The sequence below is a fragment of the Dermacentor variabilis genome, chromosome 3, assembly GCF_050947875.1.
Source record: "Dermacentor variabilis isolate Ectoservices chromosome 3, ASM5094787v1, whole genome shotgun sequence".
In the NCBI taxonomy this organism is placed as follows: domain Eukaryota; kingdom Metazoa; phylum Arthropoda; class Arachnida; order Ixodida; family Ixodidae; genus Dermacentor; species Dermacentor variabilis.
Genome location: NC_134570.1, coordinates 192,114,100 through 192,136,240, shown reverse-complemented (window position 1 = coordinate 192,136,240; position 22,141 = coordinate 192,114,100). Strand labels below are relative to the sequence as shown.

Below are 22,141 nucleotides of genomic sequence, written 5' to 3'. Positions count from 1 at the left end.
CGAACCTCACTTGCACTTAATCATTAGTTGTGCAGTTTAGGCTAAGGTACCTGAACAAAAAAAGTGACAATATCTACAACTATTTTCTGTAATTTATAGCTCTGTCGATACATTCCCGTTATGTACTTTTTTCCCAGCGCCAACGTTTGAAATCGAGAACACACAAAAATTACCCAATAGAGTTACCCTCATTTTTTTTACCAGTTCGTACGTTCCTGGAAAACACGATTTTCAGCACCAACATTTAGTATATCGCCAAACTGCGATCGTATGATATTTTCTGGCCGCTAGATCACATGTAAACTAGAAAATGTGCGAGGCGTGCGCTATCAAGAGTATATAGCTGACCGCCACAGCAGCTTCACCACAATACTTGCCCACCCGTTTCACGTGAAAATGCCAGTGCGCACTCAGTTTCTCATTTTGGTACCAGCATATGCTCTCCAGGGTCGTCGCATGTGGCTTTCACAGCTCCGCTAATCCTATTGTAATAAGTATCTTCGCCGATGTTTCACAGTGCATGGTGCCATCAAAAGCATAGTGCAAGCTTCTAATAGACAATAATTGAAACGCACAACTGTTCCTTGCTGTAGACTGTGATCAAATACATTTTCCAGCCGCTAGATCCTATGTGAACAAGAAAAGGTGCAAGGTGTGCACGATCGAGAACAGTATATAGCCACCCGTCTCACGTGTCGCATGTGAGACGGATGGCTATAACCCGTCACACAGTTTCTTATTCTGATACCAGCAAATCTCTGCCCGAGTCGTGTACGCCACATTTGCAGCTATTGCCACTAAACCTATTGCGATAAGCATCTTCATGTATCTTTTTTGCAGCGCTTGGTGCGTAGTGCCATTGGTAGCGTATTGCACACTTTCAGTAGGCTACAATCCAAAATTGCTGCCGTTCTCTGCTGCAGGCGGCTGATATGGGCATCAAGTTTCGCTTCGGCGGCATCTGGCATCACCCACCAGCTCAATTTCGTTTCAGTTTCCTATCGCCCTCTTAAAATACCACACAATAGGAAAACAACAAAACGCATCTCAGGTCGCCTGAAAACCACCAGCTCGATGTGCGTCGGCGTCTCATGTTACAATGATCCGTGCACCGCTTTGCGTTAGGAAGGTGTCAACAGCAGTTGAGCCTGTCAAATTTTTTTAGTTAGTTCGGATCATACGTTTTCCCGGTTAGTATGTTTACTCTCACAGTTTTTTTCTTTTTTTTTCAAAATGGATGAACGAGGTTCTACTGTACATGCTGATACGAATATTCAATATTTTCAGATATTCAATTGAATATTATGCTACATTCTGAGAAAAACAGTAGCAACAGGACCCCAGAACTGTACTGTTTTTCTCAGAATCTGGCACAATATTGTTACGGAAGGATGAAAGAAGAGAGAGGAAGAGACGCTGGCTGCTGCGTGTTGTTGGTGGTCAGCCACCTTAGCTGTTCTGACTCATCCTGTATATATATTGTAAATATAGTTTTTATATACTCACAACATCCCCGTAACATATTGGTGAGAGGTGCGGGGTACCACCGCTGGAAACGAAGCTCCGCAGTGGACGTCGCATCACCGTCCGCACCATGAATGACAATGAGCATGCGGGATCAACGTCGCTGCCGCCTCTAATGTCACCGTCGCATGCTACGTCGCTGTCACATTCGGTTGTCGTTGTGCAACCAAAGGATCGTGGAACTTTCTGCAGGACCGATGGTGCCGACATTGAAGAGTGGGTGGCCATGTACGAACGCATGAGTGGAATCAACAGATGGGACCCTATGCTTATGCTAGCTAACCTGTTGTTCTACCTAAGAGACACGGCAAAGGTGTGATACGAAAACCACAATGAGGAGCTAACCAGCTGGGACCAATGCAAAGAGAAATTGACAGAGTTGTTTGGCAAACAAGCCGGCCGTAAAATTGCCGCATATCAGAAACTGGCCTCCTGTGCCCAATCTTCCACGAAGTCCTATATCTCGTACATCCAGGACATGCTGGCCCTTTATGAGAGCAGCATTCCGGGCAAGTTGGTAATCCATTGCTTAAATGATATTGCGCGACATAAAAACAACACGGACACGGACACGGTGTGTTGTCTTCTTTCACGTCCGTGTCGTTTTTATGTCGCGCAATATCATTTAAGCGCTGGCGCTTTGTCGTAAAGCCGATCACGACATGACAGAAGCTGAGAAGGTCGGGCACGTGCTTAAGGGAATTGCTGACGACGCCTTAATCTGCTCATGTGCACGAGCTGCTCTACAGTCGATGCAATCATTAAAGAGTACCGACAATTCAAGCAGGCCAAAAGCCGATGCATCTTGAAACCATTCGCCAGACTTCCCAATACTGCCGCAACATCGAGCTGTGAAGATCAACCCACACAGCAGCATGCGTCGCCATCAGAGGATGTGGTGCGAATCGTTAGACGTGAACTGGGTGCGATGGCGCCCGCAGCTTTCTGTTCGCGTAGCCCTGATGCTACCCCATTTTCAGTTCCCCTTGTACAGGCCATCATTCGCCAGGAACTTGAAAACATTGGTTTACAATGTGTGTGCTGTCACCAATCCCAGAGCTAACGAACGCCCTTCTACTATTTTCGCTCTACCCCCCCGCTTCACTCCACATTATCACAAGTAGAGTGAGTGGAGAACTGCAGACGACCAGCTGATATGTTTCACCTGTTGCCGCATTGGTCACGTCGCCCCATATTGTCGCAACTCGTGGCCCTCAACACCTTGCACGCCGACCAACCTGAGACATTTTGATGGAAATACCGACAATGTTACGCCCACCACTGAGTCTAACAGTGCCGACAACTCTGCTAGAAACACGTGGTACAGTCGCTCACCATTGCCGCGCGGACACCAGTCTCGTTCACCGCAAACACATCACCAATCTCCCCTTTCGCCGCAGCCACGTCGCCTTTCGTCTCCTGTAGCTTTGGCCGCACCCTTTCGGAAAACTAGGAAATGCAGCCCTCGGAGGTGGTGCTGCATTGCCAACTACTGCAGCAAATCCTCTGTCTGCGCCCACAAGGAGGAGTGTAATTGACGTCAAAATAGACGGAATACCTGTCCAAGCACTCGTCGACACTGGAGCCCACGTATCTGTGATGAGTGCTAGCCTACGTAGACATTCAAAGAAGGTCCTAACCCCAGCAGCTGCCCAAGTGCTTCGTGTGGCTGATGGCAGCGTGCTGGTTGTTCTTGGAATGTGCACTACGCATTTAATTATAGTCGGACGCCCTACCTGTTCTCTTTACTGTGATCGACAACTGCCCTCATGACGTTATCCTTGGATTGGACTTTTTATCCACTCATTCTGTTCTCATCTACCGCACGACCGGCGTTCTTCAGTCAGAACTGCCTCAACTCGCCAATGCTCCGAGTATCGCCCCGCCGTGCTTGTACTCACTTCAAGATATGCGTCTGTCACCCGAGGCAGTTACTTACGTCACATTGACCACCCAGCCACAGGTTCCTGACGGTGAATATGTGCTTCACCCCATCATCGACGTGCTTTTGAACCGGAACGTTGCTATTCCACGTACGTTGGTCACGGTTGCTAATAACAACGTCGTTCTACCACTTCTTAATTTCAGCCTGTGCCCTCAAGTACTTCCAGCCGGCATGTTCTTGGCCAGCGTTTCTAGTGGTTGCAAATTTGACATTGAGAGTCTGAATGCCGAGAGTGGCTTATTAGTGCCAATTGCAGCTGACAGCTCTAGTTCCTTAACAGATGACTTCGCGAAAATGATTGCACCAGACCTCACCTCTGCAAAGGCTACGGACATACGACTCCTGCTTGAAACGTACAGTGATATTTTTGATTTCGGCGGCAGACTTTTAGGCCAAACATCTGTTGTTCACCGCCGTATAAAAACTGGAGATACAAATCCTATTCGTCGGCATCCGTATCGTGTATCGCATGCTGAACGTCGAGTCATCCAATTAGAAGTGGACAAAATGCTCCGCAAAAGGGTCATCGAGCCATGAGCCAGCCCTTGGGCTTCGCCTGTTGTCCTTGTGAAAAAGAAGGATGGTGCCTGGCGTTTTTGCGTCGATTATCGCCACTTCGCACGCAAGAAGAACAAAATCACGCAAGAAGACATCTACCCATTACCATGCATCGGTGACCCCTTGGACTGCTTTCACAGAGCTAAATACTTCTCGTCCATCAATCTTCGATCCGGTTAGTGGCAGATTTCAGTTGATGAAATGGACCACGAGAAGACGGCTTTCATCACGCCGAATGGCTTATATCAGTTCAAAGTCATGCCCTTTGGTCTCTGTCCTGCGACATTTGAACATATGATGGACTCTCTTCTGCAGGGCTACAAATGGACCACCTGTCATTGTTACCTTGACAATGTTATTGTTTTTTCTCCCACATTCGGCAGCCACCTTACCCAACTCGCTGCAATTCTTGCGGTTTTCCGAAAAGCCAACCTTCAACTGAACTCCATGAATTGTCGATTCGGGTGCCGTCAGATCACCATGTTGGGACACCTCGTTGATGCACCCAGTGTCCGACCAGATCCGGAAAAGTATGCGCCGTACGCAGTTTCCCTGTGCCACGTTCTGCCTGTGACGTGTGCTGCTTCGTTGGCCTGTGTTCTTACTTTCACCGTTTCGTCAAAAACTTCGCCGGCGTTGCTCGGCCTTTGACAGATCTTCTAAAGAAGAACACGCCATTCTCATAGGGCCTGGAGCAGGCTCACGTATTCGCCGCTCTCATCGGGTTTCGGACCACCCCTCACATACTTGCCCACTTTAATCCGTCTTTCCTGACCGAAGTCCACACTGACACAAGCGGCTATGGTATCGGCGCTGTTCTCGCCCAACCCCAGACGAGTGCGTAATAGCTTACGCCAGCCGCCTGCTCTCACATGCCGAGACAGATTACTCCATCACCGAGTAGGAGTGCTTGGCTTTAGTTTGCGCTGTAGCCAAGTTCTGGCCATATTTGTACGGCCACACGTTTTCAGTCGTTACAGACAACTATGCCATCTGCTGGCTGCCTTCCCTCCGGGACCCCACAGGATGGCTTGGTCGCTGGGCTATCATCGCCGGAGTGCAATCTGGCAGCACTGACGGCATGTGCCGCATATTCATGCTGCATGACAGCATCTTCTACCGCCGCAATATGACCCCTGACGGCCCTGAGTTGCTCCTCGTCCTTCATTGTCATCTGTGATCCTCACTCTCGGAACAACTTCATGATGCACCAGCGGCAGGACATCATGACGTCGCTGATTTTCTCCTTCACAACGTCATTCTCCGGCACGGTGCACCTCGACAGTTACTTACAGACCGCGGCCGCTCGTTCTTCTCTCGAGTAGTCGACGACCTCCTCCGCTCTTGTGCCACTGAGCACAAGCTGTCCATCACCTACCACCCACAAACAAACGGTCTTACAGAATGTCTCAACCGAACAATCACAGAGATGCTGTCGATGTTTGTTTCCAACGATCACCATGACTGGGACGCCACGCTGCCTTACGCGACGTTCACGTATAACTCGTCTTGACATGAGCCACAGGAAATTCACCCTTTTATCTCTTGTATGGTCGCGACCCCACACTGCCGTTTGACACCATCCTCCCTTCTGTGCCATGTGTTGCAACTGAGTACGCTCGTGAAGTCATTGATCGCGCTCGCATGGCACATCAAGTCGCCCAATCTTGTTTATTAGCATCACAGCATATAGAGAAAGAATGTTATGACCGCTGCCATCGCGATGTTAAGTATGCACCAGGTGGTTGGGTGCTCCTCTGGCCACCATATCGTCGGGGGTTGGCCTCACCCAGAAGCTTCTCTTTCACTAAACAGGGCCTTATGAAGTCCTATGCCAAATTAACAACGTAAATTACGAGATTTCGCCGCTACACTTTGATGCATCCTCAAGTCAGACGCCTGTCGACGTCGTGCACGTTTTGCGGCTGAAGCCATACTTCGGTCGCAATTCTTCGCCTGCCATGCGCCGAGATAACGCTTTGCCACCCGGGGGTCCTGTTACGGAAGGATGAAAGATGAGAGAGGAAGAAGATCGGAGATGCTGGCTGCTACGTGTTGTTGGTGATCAGTCATCTTAGCTGCTCTGACTCATCCTGTATACATAGTGTAAATATAGTTTTATATACTCGCAACATCTCCATAACAATATTACATTTAATATTTAAAATTACTGAATATTTGTACAGAGTCAATTCCGGATATATGGAACTTCAAGAGGACCGCGAGACAGTTTGATATATAGATAATTCAAAATATAAAATATGCCTATCCAAAGCTTGCCTGAAACTATTGCAAGTCTCAGAAAGATTGCCGAACTTATGAAAAACGGGCATTGGCCAATTCACAGATTTGTGAAGGCCATGTCGAATGAGCAAAGATTACTTTTTTTTCTTCACACAAATGTTGCAAGTTGCCTGAGCAGCAGAGTGGTTTTTGGTCACAATGCTAACCTTAAAAGTATGCACCACTCAGATGCAAATATGCAGTGTGCCTTACACAGGCCGAAGTGCTTTTTGTGCGTCTTTATGCAGGATAAGGTAGAAATGAATGCAGCACAGAAGCAAATCAGGCTGTATATCTAGTTATATGCCGCCCCACCATCAGTGCATGTGTACTGCAAATTGTGTGCAAACATGCACTGCAGGGTGTCGATTACAATACAGTAAAACCTCATTAAACTATACCTACTTAAACAGTAGCTTGGTTTTAAAAGTAGTAAAGTCAAATCCAAAAGTCAGCAGCCATTGAACATAATGTATTTTGTATGCTAACAAACCTACCAGCTTATTGCGTATGTATCAGTTAACACATAGTGTTTCCACTTTTCGCTGCGAAATACCCAGCCACGCAGGCCCTACCCAGCCACGCAGGCCTTACCTTTAGCACAAAGAAGTTACTGAACTAATTGAATTTCTCAAAGTAAAATGCGTCAAAAAAATTGTAAAGTACGACTTACACATAACCTACAGACATGATAGCATCAGATTCTAATTTGAATATACCAGAAAACATAATTCTGTTACGCAGAAACTTAAACACAAAACCCTTTTAACATGATAGCATTTTCCAGCTGCCATTTGAGATCTGTCTTAGTAGGAGTGGGACCGGTTCCTTGCACACCATTAAAAAGAACACACACACACAAAGCTCACCTTTGTGCATAGCGTTCACCGCCAGCATTTCCCGGGAAACATAACAGCTACACAAGCTGCAGTTGCTGGGAAGTGAGAAGCACTCGGGGATCTTTGAATGCTATTGTCTTCCATTCGTAAAGGTGAAGCTTAAGCGTCCTCCAAATTTTTTGTATGTATGTATGTGCATATGTATGCATAAACATCTAGAGTCAACTCGCACTTACATTTTCTGTGCTTTAACCTTTTCAGTGTCAGGTTGTTCAAAGAGGACACACTAACATGGTCACTTTTTTTTTTCCAGATACAATCAACAACCGATTTTTGGACAAGCCTGATAATTCGGATGACTTCATGGTACCATAGAATAAATGTATACTGATAGAGTACTCCGTAAAGTGAATGCATAAGAACGTCTGAAATTCGGATGTAAAAACCCTTCGCCGCTGTCAGTAACGGTACCGACTCCGCCTCTGAAATCTTCACAAGTGGCTTCAAAATGCTGAAAACATGAGGCGATGCATAATGCCAGTTACAAAAAGTCATTTTCGCCGCAATATAGAGGAGTTATGCGGTGAAGCATATTAAGAGTGGTGAGGGGCCACGAGACACAGCAGGTATTTTTTAATTATATAAGAATGTCGGTTAGAGAACCGTTGGACAATTAGGGTTACAGAATGGTTACCAAGAGAAGGGAAATGCAGTCGAGGATGGCAGAAGACTAGGTGGAGCGATGAAATTAGGAAATTCATGGTCGCTAGTTGGAATCGGTTGGCACAGGACAGGGGTAATTGGAGGTTGCAGGGAAAGGCCCTTGTCCCGCAGTGGACATAAAATAGGCTGATGATGATGAAGATGAGGATGATGATGATGAATGCACCCACCATCTCCAGTTACAGTAAAAGTACGGATATGCCTAATAAGTGTACTGACAGGCCTTCAGAGCTACTTCAAATGATCCTGTGGGGATTTGAGCGCTTGGGGATAATAAAAGGTGTGAATTTTTTTATTTATTTATTTATTTATTTATTTTTGACTGCCTGATTTTTCAGGCATTTTCACGGCCCCTAGGCAGTCTGAAAAATTGGATGTTGACCGTGTTATAAAACAAGCACAACAGTTATTCTTTAGTTATTCAGAAAGAAAAAAATGACACAGATAATGGCAAATGCACTTTTAGTATGATCCTCACTAGAGAGTTGACAATGTACGGGTTCGTCAGTGAACACTGTGGGACAAAAACGTGTAAACATACCGGTATGTCAGTAACATTGATAGGATTAATGCCACTGATAATTTTTCAGGCAGATTTTTGTATTCTTATTATTGATTCTATCTTAAACCTGTCCCTGTTTTACACATTTGTCTTGTTTGATGACTGCTTCCATTTTCTATGTCTTTTGAATGCATTGCTACAAAGCAATCCAGTTTTTCTTATTTACAGTTTGCTTTAGTGCTTGTTGTATTTTTGCACCATGTACACTCCCACTCCTGCTATACCGAGCCATGGGCTGCAGTATATGCATATAATCAAATAAATAAAAAAAGTCACAGGCTGGTGCAGCACGTGCAGCATAGTCGCAGCATAATTTGGAGGAGTAGCTCCACGGGAGTTCCATTTTTGGCGCCACGCACTACAGGGTCTTTGCGGCAAAGTCTTTTTGTGTCGTTTTCATGAGAGCCGTCTGACTGTCTGCCTGGCGTTGATGGCGAGCTGCGGCTCGTGCTGCAGCCTGTCCTGCTCTTTGCATAGCAGTGTCCTGAGCCCTATGTTGCCTGGCTGACACCCACGCAGTGAGCCCGGGTGCAATCCCTGTGGACACTGGGTAAATTTTTTTTTTAGCCATTGCCGCCAGCGCGGAGAAGGTGGAAACCATTGCCAACCGAAGAAGCTATTGGAAAGAGCCCATAACTGCTTATGCTGTCATAAACTAAAATAAATGCATGCCAGCACTGACCAGCCAGGCTTCCCTGGATAGCTGGGAACCGGTTGGCCTCGTATAGGGTGCACAGTTGAGCTCCAACGCTGGCGCGTGCAGATGCATCCCCGCTGCTGGCAGGTGGGGCCACCCTGGATGCCGTGTACACCGAGCGTGGAAGCTGCAAAACCTCGTGCTGCACCAGTGATGACAGCAGCTGCCCATAATCTGCACCAGCAAGACATGACCTGGCTGCTTCAGTTCGATCACACGAACGACAGGGGCAGCATCTACACTTTGTGAAGTGCATTAAATTATGCATTCAAGGTTGAACAGTGCTGGATCCTTTCAACCATGCACATACTAAGACTAGCTACATACAGGGTTCTTAATGTACGCGTTCATGGTGTATTTTTGTGCAGCACTTACAATTAGATGAAGGACGAAGAAGATACACACGAGACAGGCGCTTTTTGGAAAACAAGCAGTAAGAAAGCAATCCATATATCTTAAAACACACGTAAATCCACAAAAATAAGGTTCTTCACTTCTTGCCTCTCGTAGCACCACCCTGCAAGAATTTAAAGTGGCAACTAGGAAGCCTTCATAAATGTCTTCTCTAGTGGGGTGACAGCATTGGTAATGGCATCTGCTGCCACAAGCCAAACTTGCAAGTGAAGCCTTTCGTTAAGTTTAGCAATGTAGGATACAAGATGGTGAAAGACCATCTGTACAGGCCATGTTGACTGTTATCGTTGGTGCTGTGCCAATAATTATTTCTTCACCTAACTCTGCCTTCAGCAGTAAAAAATGTACCGCAGGCTTCCATTTGTTCGCCTACGGTTAATTCAATTTTTCTATTGATTTGATCAAACCAGAGGTCCCAGCCAGTGCCCATACATTTCTATAGGACCAAGCTATGATTATTTTAATCCTGAAGTTAACCACTGTCGAATAATTCGAACTTGGCTAGTCGTCATGCACATTCCTGCCCCAATGGTGACCTAAGTGGCGACTCCAAAAGCGTCAGTCAGTCTCGGTAGAACTTAGGGTACAATAAATGCATCGAACGCACATCATATCCGGTCAAAAACATTTATTTCTGGCCTAATCCAGGAAGATATTCAAGCCGAAGTGCCAACTCTAATGATTTATTACAGTATTTACTCAAGCCATAGAGTTTCTTGGGCAGTGCAATCTAATAAAAAACCAAAACCAAGTTCACAACAGCCTACAGTCAGAGTCAGCCAAGCAAGCATCATTGCCACTGCTATCATAAGATGGCGACCATGGATGGCAACAAAAGTTCGCATACTATTTTGTGTATGACGATGCGCTGCTTTGAATGTGCTTTCTGAATACGAAAGAACATTCAAACAATTCGTCACTTTACATGTTAAAGTGCAACTTCAGTGACTTTTTGACCATGTCAAGGTAACGGAACATTTAGGTTCTCGAGACCCCCCTGTCATGCATCTGATAGTAGAATGTTTAGGCAAATTATAATATAATTTTAAATAACCAAAGAAAGCGCAGAAACAAAACGAAAACCTGACCAAGCAGCCGAGAGAACCTTTTCGTGTGACGTCACGAGTGTCCACACTGGGAAAGGTGCGCAAGGCATGCCGGTCTTGCCCGCTGGCAGCGAACAGCAGACGCTCGGCTGAATCATGACCGCGCCGGACGTTTGAGTGACTATGCCAGCTGTAGGGCGAATGCAACCGCACAACCGCAATGGAGAGCGCATGTCCGCTTGACTGATCGTGGGCACACATCCACATGTGCCATGACAGAATTCCCGCCACACTTGGCACTGACTTCCACTCCATTGACTTCAGCTGACAGTGCTCCTAGTTGTCTGCACCAGGCGCATGAAGCGGGGCCACATCTTGATGTTGCCGCTAAGTTAGGAGACCTCATGTGCCAATTGAATGGAGGTGGTACTTTCAGGCCTCCGGTTGAGCAGGGAAGCTTAGTGCTTATGGAGTCCACCTACAGTCACAGGCGTTCTTTCCAAGCCTGGTGGTAGAAAATATCCACCTCGCGGATGTATACTTGACTCACACAACTGGTACCTACGTTTAAATGGCTCGCTGCACCATCGCAGACATGTTATGTGACAGTAGTTGGGTGCTTTTTTTATCTAACACTTCGTGCACTCTACCTAGGGTGTAGCAGTTGTGCACTGCGTCGTAATGCATGTCGCCGTTTATGACATCAAAGCTGTATGTTACTTTCCTTGTCGTGGTGACACAGGTGAAAATTGAGGTTTGTTTCTTATGCCAATTGTGTTTCATTTGAGAGAAGGATAGTCTAGTTTACCACAAAATCAACATGCAGAACAATGCTTCCGCGCTGCTGAAACTTCTTTGCCTCATCAATAGCCGTGGCTTTAGTGTGGCGCATGTATTTGTGACGAATCCATTTGGTCACCCATTTGCCGAGCTCTTTCACAAAAAGGGTTGGAGCCCACATCTTCTTGATTAAGTCACAGCTCTTCCAAACAGGAAATGTGACCTCGTCCTCGTCGACCATTCCCAGATTGGCCAAAGCGAGGCTTTCACTCCATGGGCAGCGCTTGCATTCACTTAACATACAATCTGTGGCTGGGGAGCTGCAGAGGCACAATGCTTTCATGCCTTCCAATGAGATTTTCATGCCGGTTGCCTTCTCAAGCACAGAGACACACAGGTTAGCATTAGCGCAATAAACACAAATGAAAACCTCTTGTTTTGATGCGAGCAACACCTATTTTGGACATATGCTGTAAAACTTTGACAGGACGATGGCACTTTTGGGGTGAGCTGCTTTGAACATCTGGAACGTCTCGTGGATAGAACGTGTCGTAAACCACTTTGAGACATACTCTCTCTGGCCGTTCTTGATGACTGACACAGCGTCCTTCTTGTTCAGGCTCTGCCGAGAGCACCCAAGTTCATCCTTGGTGAAGTAGTCAAGTGCAGCTTGGACATCCGATGGGCTTAGCCTGGACCTCGCATATGGATAAAAATCTGACCACATTACATGCTTCTCGGGTCAATTTCGGGCCTTTCTGAGCATTTATGTTGTGACAACTGGGTCTGCCTCTTGAACACATTCGTTTTAAAGTTCTGGTGACATGATGGAGGCTCTCGATAGGAGCTTGAAGCCTTGTAGGCTTGCTTGAAGCTATTTAACCAGCCAGCGCATGCACAACATTTTGTCACAGACGGTTAAGGTGTACTGACACTTCCGTACGCAGTGCTTAAATTTGAGCGCATCTTCGTCACCACAACAATTTCAATCTCGGCCAGTTTTCTCTTTCCATAAGATCATCTACTGTGTTTATGAATGGAGGATGGTGGCTTCAATGGTGAAACATCAGAAGAAAGGTGGACATACTTGTTCAAGTTGTCAATAGCTTCTTCCTCTACCTGAATGAATGCATCTGCTTCATCACGGGTGTCACTACATGAAGATAGAATTTCCTTGAGGCGTGTAAAGTAGTGCTGCCAGACCTTATCCGCGTGGCGGATATCCTCAGCTTCTAAAAGTAACTTCTGCAGGAAGGCAACATCCAAAACATTTATGCAACAAAACTTTTTTTCTTAGCAATTTTCTTCTTGTCAATGCATAAATAATCAGCCCAGAATACTCGGACCGAGCTATGAGCCACATGCACCACGTGTAGTGAACAGTTAGACCAGGTCACAATGTTTATGCTGAACAGCACTGCACTTTTGCTGGTGCCTTTTCTGCGCCGCTGTCGTGACTGAGCATGTCGTGACTGTCGTGACTGAGTATGTCTCACGGTCTCATGTTCTATGAACAAAGCCATCTAAAGCATTTCACTGTGAAAACATGCGAGCCATGCTCATTATCAAAGGACAACGTCCGTCTGGAACCACCGGTGACCTCTGTTGTTCTCAGCATGGGAAAACAGATCAGCAAGGTGCTGAGAAACTAATAATTAGGCAACTTCGGCTGCCTTTGGCACAGTCATGCCACACTGCGCTATTGCGGACAGCTGAAACCCAGAGGTGAAGATCGAGGTAAAACAGGAAGACATTATCTGTGAGCGACGTGGGCAAACGGCACAGGCAATGACTTAGATAGGTTTTTAGAAAGGCACAGTGTGAGTTGCACACAGTGGTGCCGAAGGAGGTTCTAGATGAGGAGCAGGTAGTGAAGTAGCGCCTCTATAATGCCGCACCTACTGTTTATGGAAGAGCTCCGTCACTTACGGATTAGCCTGCCTTGGTGCGGCGTACAGGTAATTCACTGTGTGCACCAGATGGGTTTTGGCAAGGTCAGCCACAACATGCACTCGCGGTGTTTCGCATGGTGCTGACAAGCGAATAATGGAGGCATAAGTGCGATGCCCACAGAGGTTGTAGGCCACAAACTCAGTTCGCGCTTGCACTTTAGAGGGTGGCATCCCCCACCCCTGCACACACTTGACGCAAATAAAATCTGACAATACATTTTTCCTGAAAACAAGCTGTCAGAGCGAACTTCTGAAGCAGCAAAGAAATTAGAAATAGGTTTACATAGAATGCAAAGTGATAAAAAAAACAGCAAAGGTACTGAAGCGAGCACACTCAACATAGGCCACTTTGGCCCGTTATATTTTGTGAATAAAGCAAATAAGGAAACACAATATTGCAACCACGTCTTGCCCAACATAAGCAGACTTCCATCCAAAGTGTTTTTTAGAAAATTCAAACAAGAGCTTTTTCTTTAGATTTGTTTAATATCTTTTTCTTATCTTGTGTTTCATGTAGGAAGATAATATTTTTCATAAATGTTGCAAAGAGAATGTTCAATTTCTGACATTTTTTTTCAAGTTTCTGTGTTCAACAGAAAGCTCACCAAGATGCATCAAGGTTACAACATTTTTTTTTTATTTGGGCAATGTTTGCTATTTTTTTCGATTTTTTATTTGTGGAAAGCATAAAGCAATGCATGCAACTAATTTACTGTTAAGCATATTAAAATGAGCAGAAAAGTTTTTCGACACATCTTTTACTGCGTATATATTTTTTTACTTCGTAAATATTGCGGTAAGCAATAGGAGGATGCTCGCGCACCCCCTTCAAATATTTTTTGCCTTGCTGGGAACACTTCTCAGGAATAAAATTTTTGGTTTAGGGCAGTTTTAGTATCTCTATATGACATATAAAAAAACCAGACAAAACAAAAATATCAAGCAGACATACTGTATGATCTCTCGTGGAATCACCTTTGCGTCACACTACTAGTAGAATGTAATGTTGGTGCCATGGTGTGGTCATGCCAACGCCGGCCTTAATGAATTTTGCCTTAATTAACCTCACCTTAAAACACCAAACGTCAAGGTTTTGAAGCCTTTTCAGACCATGACGTGCTCACACCAATGCCAGGCTTTATTGAATGTGTGTTGTGTTGTGGCGCATAGGCCCAGTATAGCCAAAGAGCGCCATGCCAGTGTGAGTGATTTCGCAGTGGAGTGATAATTTCTATGAAGTTGATGTGACATGGCTGTAAAGAGGCCTAAAAGTAGTCACTGTAAAGTGTGTAAAATCTATGTGTAATAAGATTATGGAAATGACTAATGACGTGTACTATGAGCATTAACATGCATTGTGAAAAAATGATAATGTCAGATGCATGTCAGATGCAAAAATTCACTAGAGCACTACTGCCTCACCAGAGCCCTTGAAACACAAGGGTCTAGAGGCAAGTGGTATGCAAAACTGCTATCACAGCGGCATCCTCTGAAGAGAGGATGCGCTATGAATTTATTGGGCTAATAACATGTACAACATCTTTCAGGAAACCTTGGACTATATTGTTATCAAAAAACTGTTCTGGACCGAAAAAAATTACAAGCTGAAGAGGGATGTGCTGCCGGTATGCTAGGGGAAAATGTATTTTTCTCTCAGATTCAGCTTCCTGACACTCCAGGAGGAGGTGGAGGATGGTCAGCCTCTCCCCACATCTACCACAGGTTGGAGGTTCATTTCGAATAAGTAGAAAGTTATGGGTACCAAATGTGTGTCCTATTCTGAGACGACAGAATAGGACATCTATTCGGCGTGACTTTGTTGCGGAGGACCAGAAACCTAACTGTGGCTTTATCACGTGCAGCTTGTTATATTTGTTTCCACGTCCCACAAGCATTGCCAGTGGTTTTGCAGTTTCTTTCGAAAGAAAGGCCTCACATCACTGGTAGGGACAGCAGCGGCAGGTTTAATAGCTTGCAATGCAATTCACATGGCCATCTCGTCCGCCAGAACATTACCCTCAATGCTCCTAAGGCCAGGCACCCAGCCTGGCATGCTGACGTGCTGGTTGGATGTATAAGCTTTGCACAGGATGGAATAGAGTTCATTAGGCACTGGATTTTCGTGCTTACAAAATGACATCACGGCCTACATGACACTTAGGAAGTCTGTATATATACCTGCTTTTTGGAGTTTTGATTTCCTTAAGTGCTTCACAGCCAACAATAGTGCATATGCTTCAGCCATAAAGACACTTGTTTCCGGATGCAGTACATCGGATTCCGAGAAAGATGGATCGACGACTGCACAGGAAAACCTCGGCTTGTGACTTAGAAGCGTCAGTGTAAAATTCTGTACATGAGTACTTAGACTGGAGTTCTAGGAAATGCATTTTAATATGTTCCTCTGGAGCATGCTTTGTCACGTTTACAAATAAAGTATCACATTCTATGATCTGCCATTGCCACGGCGGTAATGGCATTGCTGCGGTCCTCAGATTATATTCAGAGAGTAAAACACCCGTTTCCTCACCAAGTTTCCTTACAAATAATGAAAAGGGTTCTCTCACTCCTGGTTGATTATTAAACAGTCTAGGTCATGTCACGTTATTTACAGTTATGTAGGAAGGATGTTCGCAGTTCGCATTAACAGTCAGAAAATATGCAAAACTGGAGCATGATCGTTGCAGATGCAGAGACCACTCATTAGCTTCTGCGTAGAAGCTCGCAACAGGACTTCTCCTGAAGGTGCCAGTTGCCAGGTCTAAGCGTCTACGTATGAGGCTTTTGTAGAGGTTTATAAGACACTTCCTGTCGCTACCCCATGTTGTGTGTGACAAGATTTGAAGAATTTTTTATGTTTTCAGACATTCTTTTCTAAGATACTTTAGGCGCGGGACGAAAGTAAGCTTTGTGCCTAGTATGATGCCCAAAATTTGTGTTGTGTGTTCACAGGTAGCTGCTGTCCATGAACTTCCAAATGAGGATTTGCTATGAGGCCTCTCTTTTGAGTAAAAAGAATGCATGTGCTTTTGTTGGCACTGAGCTTAAAGCCATTTTCATCAGCCTATTTAGACACCTTCTTCAGACCAAGCTGAACTTGTCACTCACAAATTGTAAGTTTGCACGACTTATATCCGATATACACGTCACCGACATATACTGAATTAAAAATAGTACGCAGTATTGATGAACGCAAAGAATTCATTTTTATGATAAGAAGTGTGCAGCTAAGCACGCCACCCTGCAGCACCCCAGTTTCTTACACAGATGGTCTCGATAGAGCATTAACAATTTGAACATGGAATGCGCGGTTTGATAAATTACTTTCAATTACATTGCGAATCTTTCCGCAAACGCCTAGCTCTGATAGGTCGTGCAATATTCCAAACCACCACGTAGTATCGTAAGCCTTTTCTATATCTACGAACATGGAAAGAAAGAATCGTTTGTGTATGAAAGCATCGTGAATATATGGTTCAATGCGAGTGAAGCGGTCTGTCGTCAATCGGCCTCCCCTAAAATCACACTGGTATGGGTCGAGAAACTTGATTCAAGAAAGTGCAAAAGCCTGCAATTTATCATTTTTTCAACGAGTTTGCATAAGCAACTTGTGAGCACTACAGGCCAGTAGCTTTCCACAGGGGATGCATCTTTACCTTGTTCCAAGACAAGCACTACAATCGCCTCTTTCCATGCCAATGGTATGTCTCCTGTTGTACAGATAATGCTAAAGAAAGGCAACAGTTCCATATGCGTGTCAGGGTGAAAATGTTTTACCATCAGGTACATGACTCTATCAGCGCCTGGTGCAGATTTCTCATATCAACTCAAAGGGGCTCTGAACTTGGCAACACTAAAAGTATGATTTTATGGTTCAGTTTCACTACAGTTCTGATTGAGTGCCTTACTTTCTGCTATCTGTTTATGCTTCTGGAATGACTGCGAATAGTTTGCAGAGCTAGAGACACAATCAAAATGTTTACTGAGTGTGTTGGCCTGGTCTTGAAGACTGTTGCCTCGATCATCAACCAAAGACAAAAGGTATCGACATTTCGGCAAGTTGGTACTGGCTGAACATCTTGGTATGCTTGCGAACTGAATAATTTTCGCAGCCTTTTCCATACCTTCGTTTCTTGTGCATAGAAACTTATGCTTGTGATGCATGTACCCAGCTTTCTCTTTTAGCAATCTGCTGTGTTCGTCTGCCTTGCAATGTAGCGTGCTTGAAGTTTATTAGGTTTTCTGCAGTTGGGAACTGACCGTAGTAAACCCCATGCTCTATTTTGCTTCTTAAGTGCGTTCTTACATTGTACGTTCCACCAGGGCACATGCCTCATTGTAGCCCCATTCATTTATGGAATGCATTTTAATGCAGCGTCAATTATAAAAGCGGTAAAATAAGGAACAGCATCGATTATACTAAAATCCTTAAAGGGACACTAAAGGTTACTATTAAGTCAACGTGGACTGTTGAAATACCATCACAGAAACCTCGAAACGCTTGTTTCGTGCCATGGAGAGACTTATTTTAAGAGAAAATGCGTTCTGAAGCGTCCGCGTACCTCTAGCGCAGTTCAAATCGCCCGCCCTCCGATCGAGGAGTACTGACATCATGGTCTCATAGTGACGTTGCGCCATCGGTGAGTAGAACGGCGTCCGCAGACGGCGCTACGGCTTTTCTGCGCAAAACGCGAACGCGTGGCCAGAAACAGAGCCAAGACAGAGCCGACAGCAGAGCGAAAGCGGGAGTGTGGTGGCTAGCGGAATGAGAAACGAATTACGTCCCACATTACGTCCCACGGCACACGGAGAGTCCGTTTTCGTTAAACTATAGGCTGCGGCGAGCTCGCAGCGCGGTCGGCGTGGTCTATGAGAAGCGACGAGCCTTTTCGCACTCGCAACAGGGCATAAAAATGTGCGAATCGACGCAAAACTCGGCCTACAAACGTGCTTCGCCACAGCCAGGGCTCAATACGACCCAAGCTGGCACGACCCAGATGTCGTTTCCCGCGCCGCCACCAGGCGCCGCTACTATACCTCAAACTCCAGCGCAAGACGCCCATAAGCTGGTACTTCATTCTGTGACGCTAACTTCGACGCTCGTCGCAATGGACCCTGACACTGACAGATTGGCTCGCGATGGTGGGCTCAACTTCAGCGATTTGAGCACCGACGAGCGCAACCTGCTGCTGAGGGCTCGCACTGCCGGCGTCGTTGCGTACTACGACGGCGGCCTCGACACCGGCTCTCCGGAGCGGGAAAGCAACGAGGGCTTCCCGCGACATCACATGGACGTGGCATTTTCGCTGCTTGTTCCAAATGAAAGTTTCGCGAGCCAGCAGAACCCTCACAGCACGACGCGATAACGAAACTACTGAAACTCCAAAGCATGCGCGGCGCAGAGTCGAGCGCGCAGAGTCGAGCGAAAACGAAACCTTTCGAACACTCATATTACTGAAGGGTAACGTCAAAATGTTATTTTTTCTTAGAATCGAATAGACGTAGACAAGTAGCATTTTCTTCCGTCTTATAATCGAATGAAATGATATTTTTAATACGAGTAGTTGAGTATTAGTAACACAAATTATGAGGAGTCCTTTCGTCATCGGGCTAGTACCGGAATGTCGCTGGGGGGTCTCAAATCGTGTCAAGCATTTACCTCAATTTCTCGGTTACTAAAGCTCTGTTCGCGATTATATTGACGCCTTAGACGTTCTAGAACATTGCTCTACCACTTTAACTTGAGTTTCTGGTAACCTTTAGTGTCCCTTTAACAGCATTTCGAGGCATACGAGTGAGTTTCTGAAATTTTTCCCATTCTGCTGATGCGACTTTCCATTGAGGAGTGTGTGAGACAAATTCATGTTGCTCTAATGTTTTATTTATTTATTTTCAAATACTGTTGGCCGTCCTGGCAGACGGGAAATTGGCAGATGGGAAATTGATCACTCCCATATGGGTTTGCCTTAACTTCGCCTTAATTAATACCAAAGGTTGTGGGTTTAAGTGTTGTATTACCTTTACCTTAATTAACTTTGCCTTAATTAACCCCAAAGGTCATGGGCTTGACTCCCACTAATAGTCGTAGGTTTGTAGCCTTTTCAGACCATGGCGTGGTAATGCCAACACCGGCCCTAATTAATTTCACCTGAAGTGACACCAAAAGTTGCGGGTTCAACTCGCTCCAATGATCGTGGGTTTGTAGCCTTTTCAGACCATGGCGCGGTCACGCCAATGCAGGATTTTCTGCTCCATGGGGTATATAATAATTTAACATTAATAATTCGTTATACAGGTGACTTATACAGGTGACAGCTCTCAATAGAACTGGGAAAGAATTATTCCTTAATTATATAGGTAATTTCGTTGCAGAGGCGTTCGTTGTAGAGGCGCTCGACTGTACTGCCAAATCGATCAGCGGAGTGCTTTGGTGTTTTTTCTGCCTCTTGTTTAATTCGACCAGTTTCATCTGTGCCAAAAAAGTCGATACAAGACGTGTTTATCTGATCATTTAACAACCTAGTAAATACATTCTTTAATAATGGACATTAAAAAGCAGAATATGTGCAAGTGGAGAACAAAGGCAAGGCTAAATATATTTTACATTCTCGACATGAAACAATGCTACCAAGCGTATGCCACCAGAATCCAGAATTTGCTGCTTGATAAGTTTTGTGTGACATATAATTATATCACAACAAATTTGATGCACACAAATAAAGGAAGAAATAACTTTAGTCATCAATGTCCAATGAAGCAGTGCTAGTGTATATTAGGCCTAATGCCATAGGCAGTGTGGCCGTGACAAAATCTGCCGCTGGCCGATGTGATAACGGGCTGCATGCCAATGTGGAATGCTTGCCGCTATTATGTTGGTATGTGTGGCTCATCTGTGATCGGTCCGAGATCACATATGCGGGTTATATTGTCCGCTGTTGAAGCAATGTGAAGTTCAACGCTGCATATCCAACACAATCTGAGTGCCTATCGGCCCAATCTTCACACGTTTTTGCATGTTACGAAATATGCGTCGCTTCCCCCCCCCCCCCCCTGTTCGCACCCCTCAAATTTGGACTGGGTGAGCAGCCTCTTGGGGCGGGATATTTTGGCGGGAAGTTTTGACATGCCCACTTGGCCCGAATTGTTGCCACACCAGACACGGACAAGCGTCGAGCTGGTGGACCCTCGAGAGGCCCGCGAAGCGCTTCGTTACTATGTAGTGTTGTAAGATACTGACAAGAAACCAAAACAAAATCGAGCTGGCGGGTGATGCCAGAATACGATGCCACCAGAATGAGACATGACACACCGCGCCGCCTGCGGCAGGTAAGGGTGGTGCGTTTGGGTTATAGCCTATTAAAAGCGAGCAGTACTCTTCCAATAACACTACGCCACACGCACTATAAAACAGATAGGTGAAGATATTTATTGTGATAGGGTTGGCAGCCACTGCTTTGAAGGCGATGTGTGACAACCCATGAGATTTGCTGGTACTGGAAGGGGAAACTGAGTGCATGCAGGCATTTTCATGTGGTACGGGTGGGCGAGTACTATGGGGAAGCTCTCGTGGCAGGTGGCTACTGCTCTCGATCCCACGTGCCTCACCTTTTTTCTTGTTCACAAGGGATCTGGCGGCCAGAAAACGTTTCATACGACAGCAATTTGGCAATGTAAACATTGGTGATGAAAGATCATGTTTTCAAGGAATGTATCAACCAGTAAAAAAGAAATGCAACTGTATTGGGTAATTTCTGTGTTCTTCGTCACGAACACTGGCGGCAAAAAATTATATGTAACAGGATTGTATCATTGAGGCTCTACTGGACTTTCAGAAACAGTTCAAGCAAGATGATTTGCCTTTGCCGTTTAATGTGAATTTGGTTTCTGCCAGATGCATCTGTGGCATTGAAGTGCCATAAGTTTTAAGTTTTGCTAGGCATTTCAGAGTGCCTAACTTTGTTGTGTGCTCTATGCTTGGTGACAGGCTAAGAATTTGGGACACGCTCAGCCCCACACTGCACCATCCCCACGTGCCTACGAAACATAGCTCCTATGAGTCTCGCCACCACTGGGATGTCAGGAATATGAGCAAACATAATCTGAGATGAACATACTGCCAGAAATGGTACCAAATCTTATAGAATACAGACCATGCATAACTTGCTCATCCTCAATGGTTGCCAGCAGGTCAAGGAAGCAGTGCCCTGGCGTGTAGGTCAAAAGTTCCTCAGGCGAGCGACCCAGATCCATGGGAGTCTTGGAGGCAGGAACTTTCAGGTTCACCTTAGCCTGCAGGCCACAACATGCACTCTTATTACAGAAACCACTCTGCTGCGATAAATGCTACTGGGCAAAACACTTGGCAGGTGGCCAAGACTGCCAGCAACACAGACAAGGCACACTGAGAAGTCCTGTCTAGCATGTGTGTTCTTTTCCACACCTCTGCAAGTACTACATGCCAATCAGCTACACATTAGACACTCATATCTAACAGATCACAAGCCTAACACATAGCAACAGGCACAGTATAAGATATACTGTGATATGTCCCTAATTTCGAAAAGACATCACAAGACGACTCTCCAATCACAATTCTGTCATGTGAGAGGTGGCAATGCTTTTCTACGGGAAATTTCCATTGCTCTGGCGTTGTTTTCTGCAGTGCACAATTTCGAGCGAAGTCACTGGAAGAAATCCATTTTAAGAGTCACGAAAGAGACATACTCTTGGTGCACTATTCAAATGTACCCACTGAACAACCATTAGCACTGTCCCATTTTGGCTCTCACAAAGCCATCACATCATGTTAGTGCCACGC

The 22,141-nt window shown here is 45.5% G+C and overlaps 1 protein-coding gene across 2 annotated transcripts in view; it reads right to left on the bottom strand.

The window, feature by feature from the left end:
* The window catches only part of LOC142576583 (focadhesin), a 429,785-nt gene that overhangs the window by 226,788 nt on the left and 180,856 nt on the right, over window positions 1–22,141 (bottom strand). For both annotated transcript variants that reach the window (XM_075686768.1, XM_075686769.1), the window contains exons 16-17: window positions 21,474–21,612; window positions 9,117–9,305 (exon numbers count right to left, since the gene is read on the bottom strand). In XM_075686768.1, the coding sequence (XP_075542883.1) occupies window positions 9,117–9,305; window positions 21,474–21,612 (328 nt within the window). The remainder of the gene's footprint in view (window positions 1–9,116; window positions 9,306–21,473; window positions 21,613–22,141) is intronic.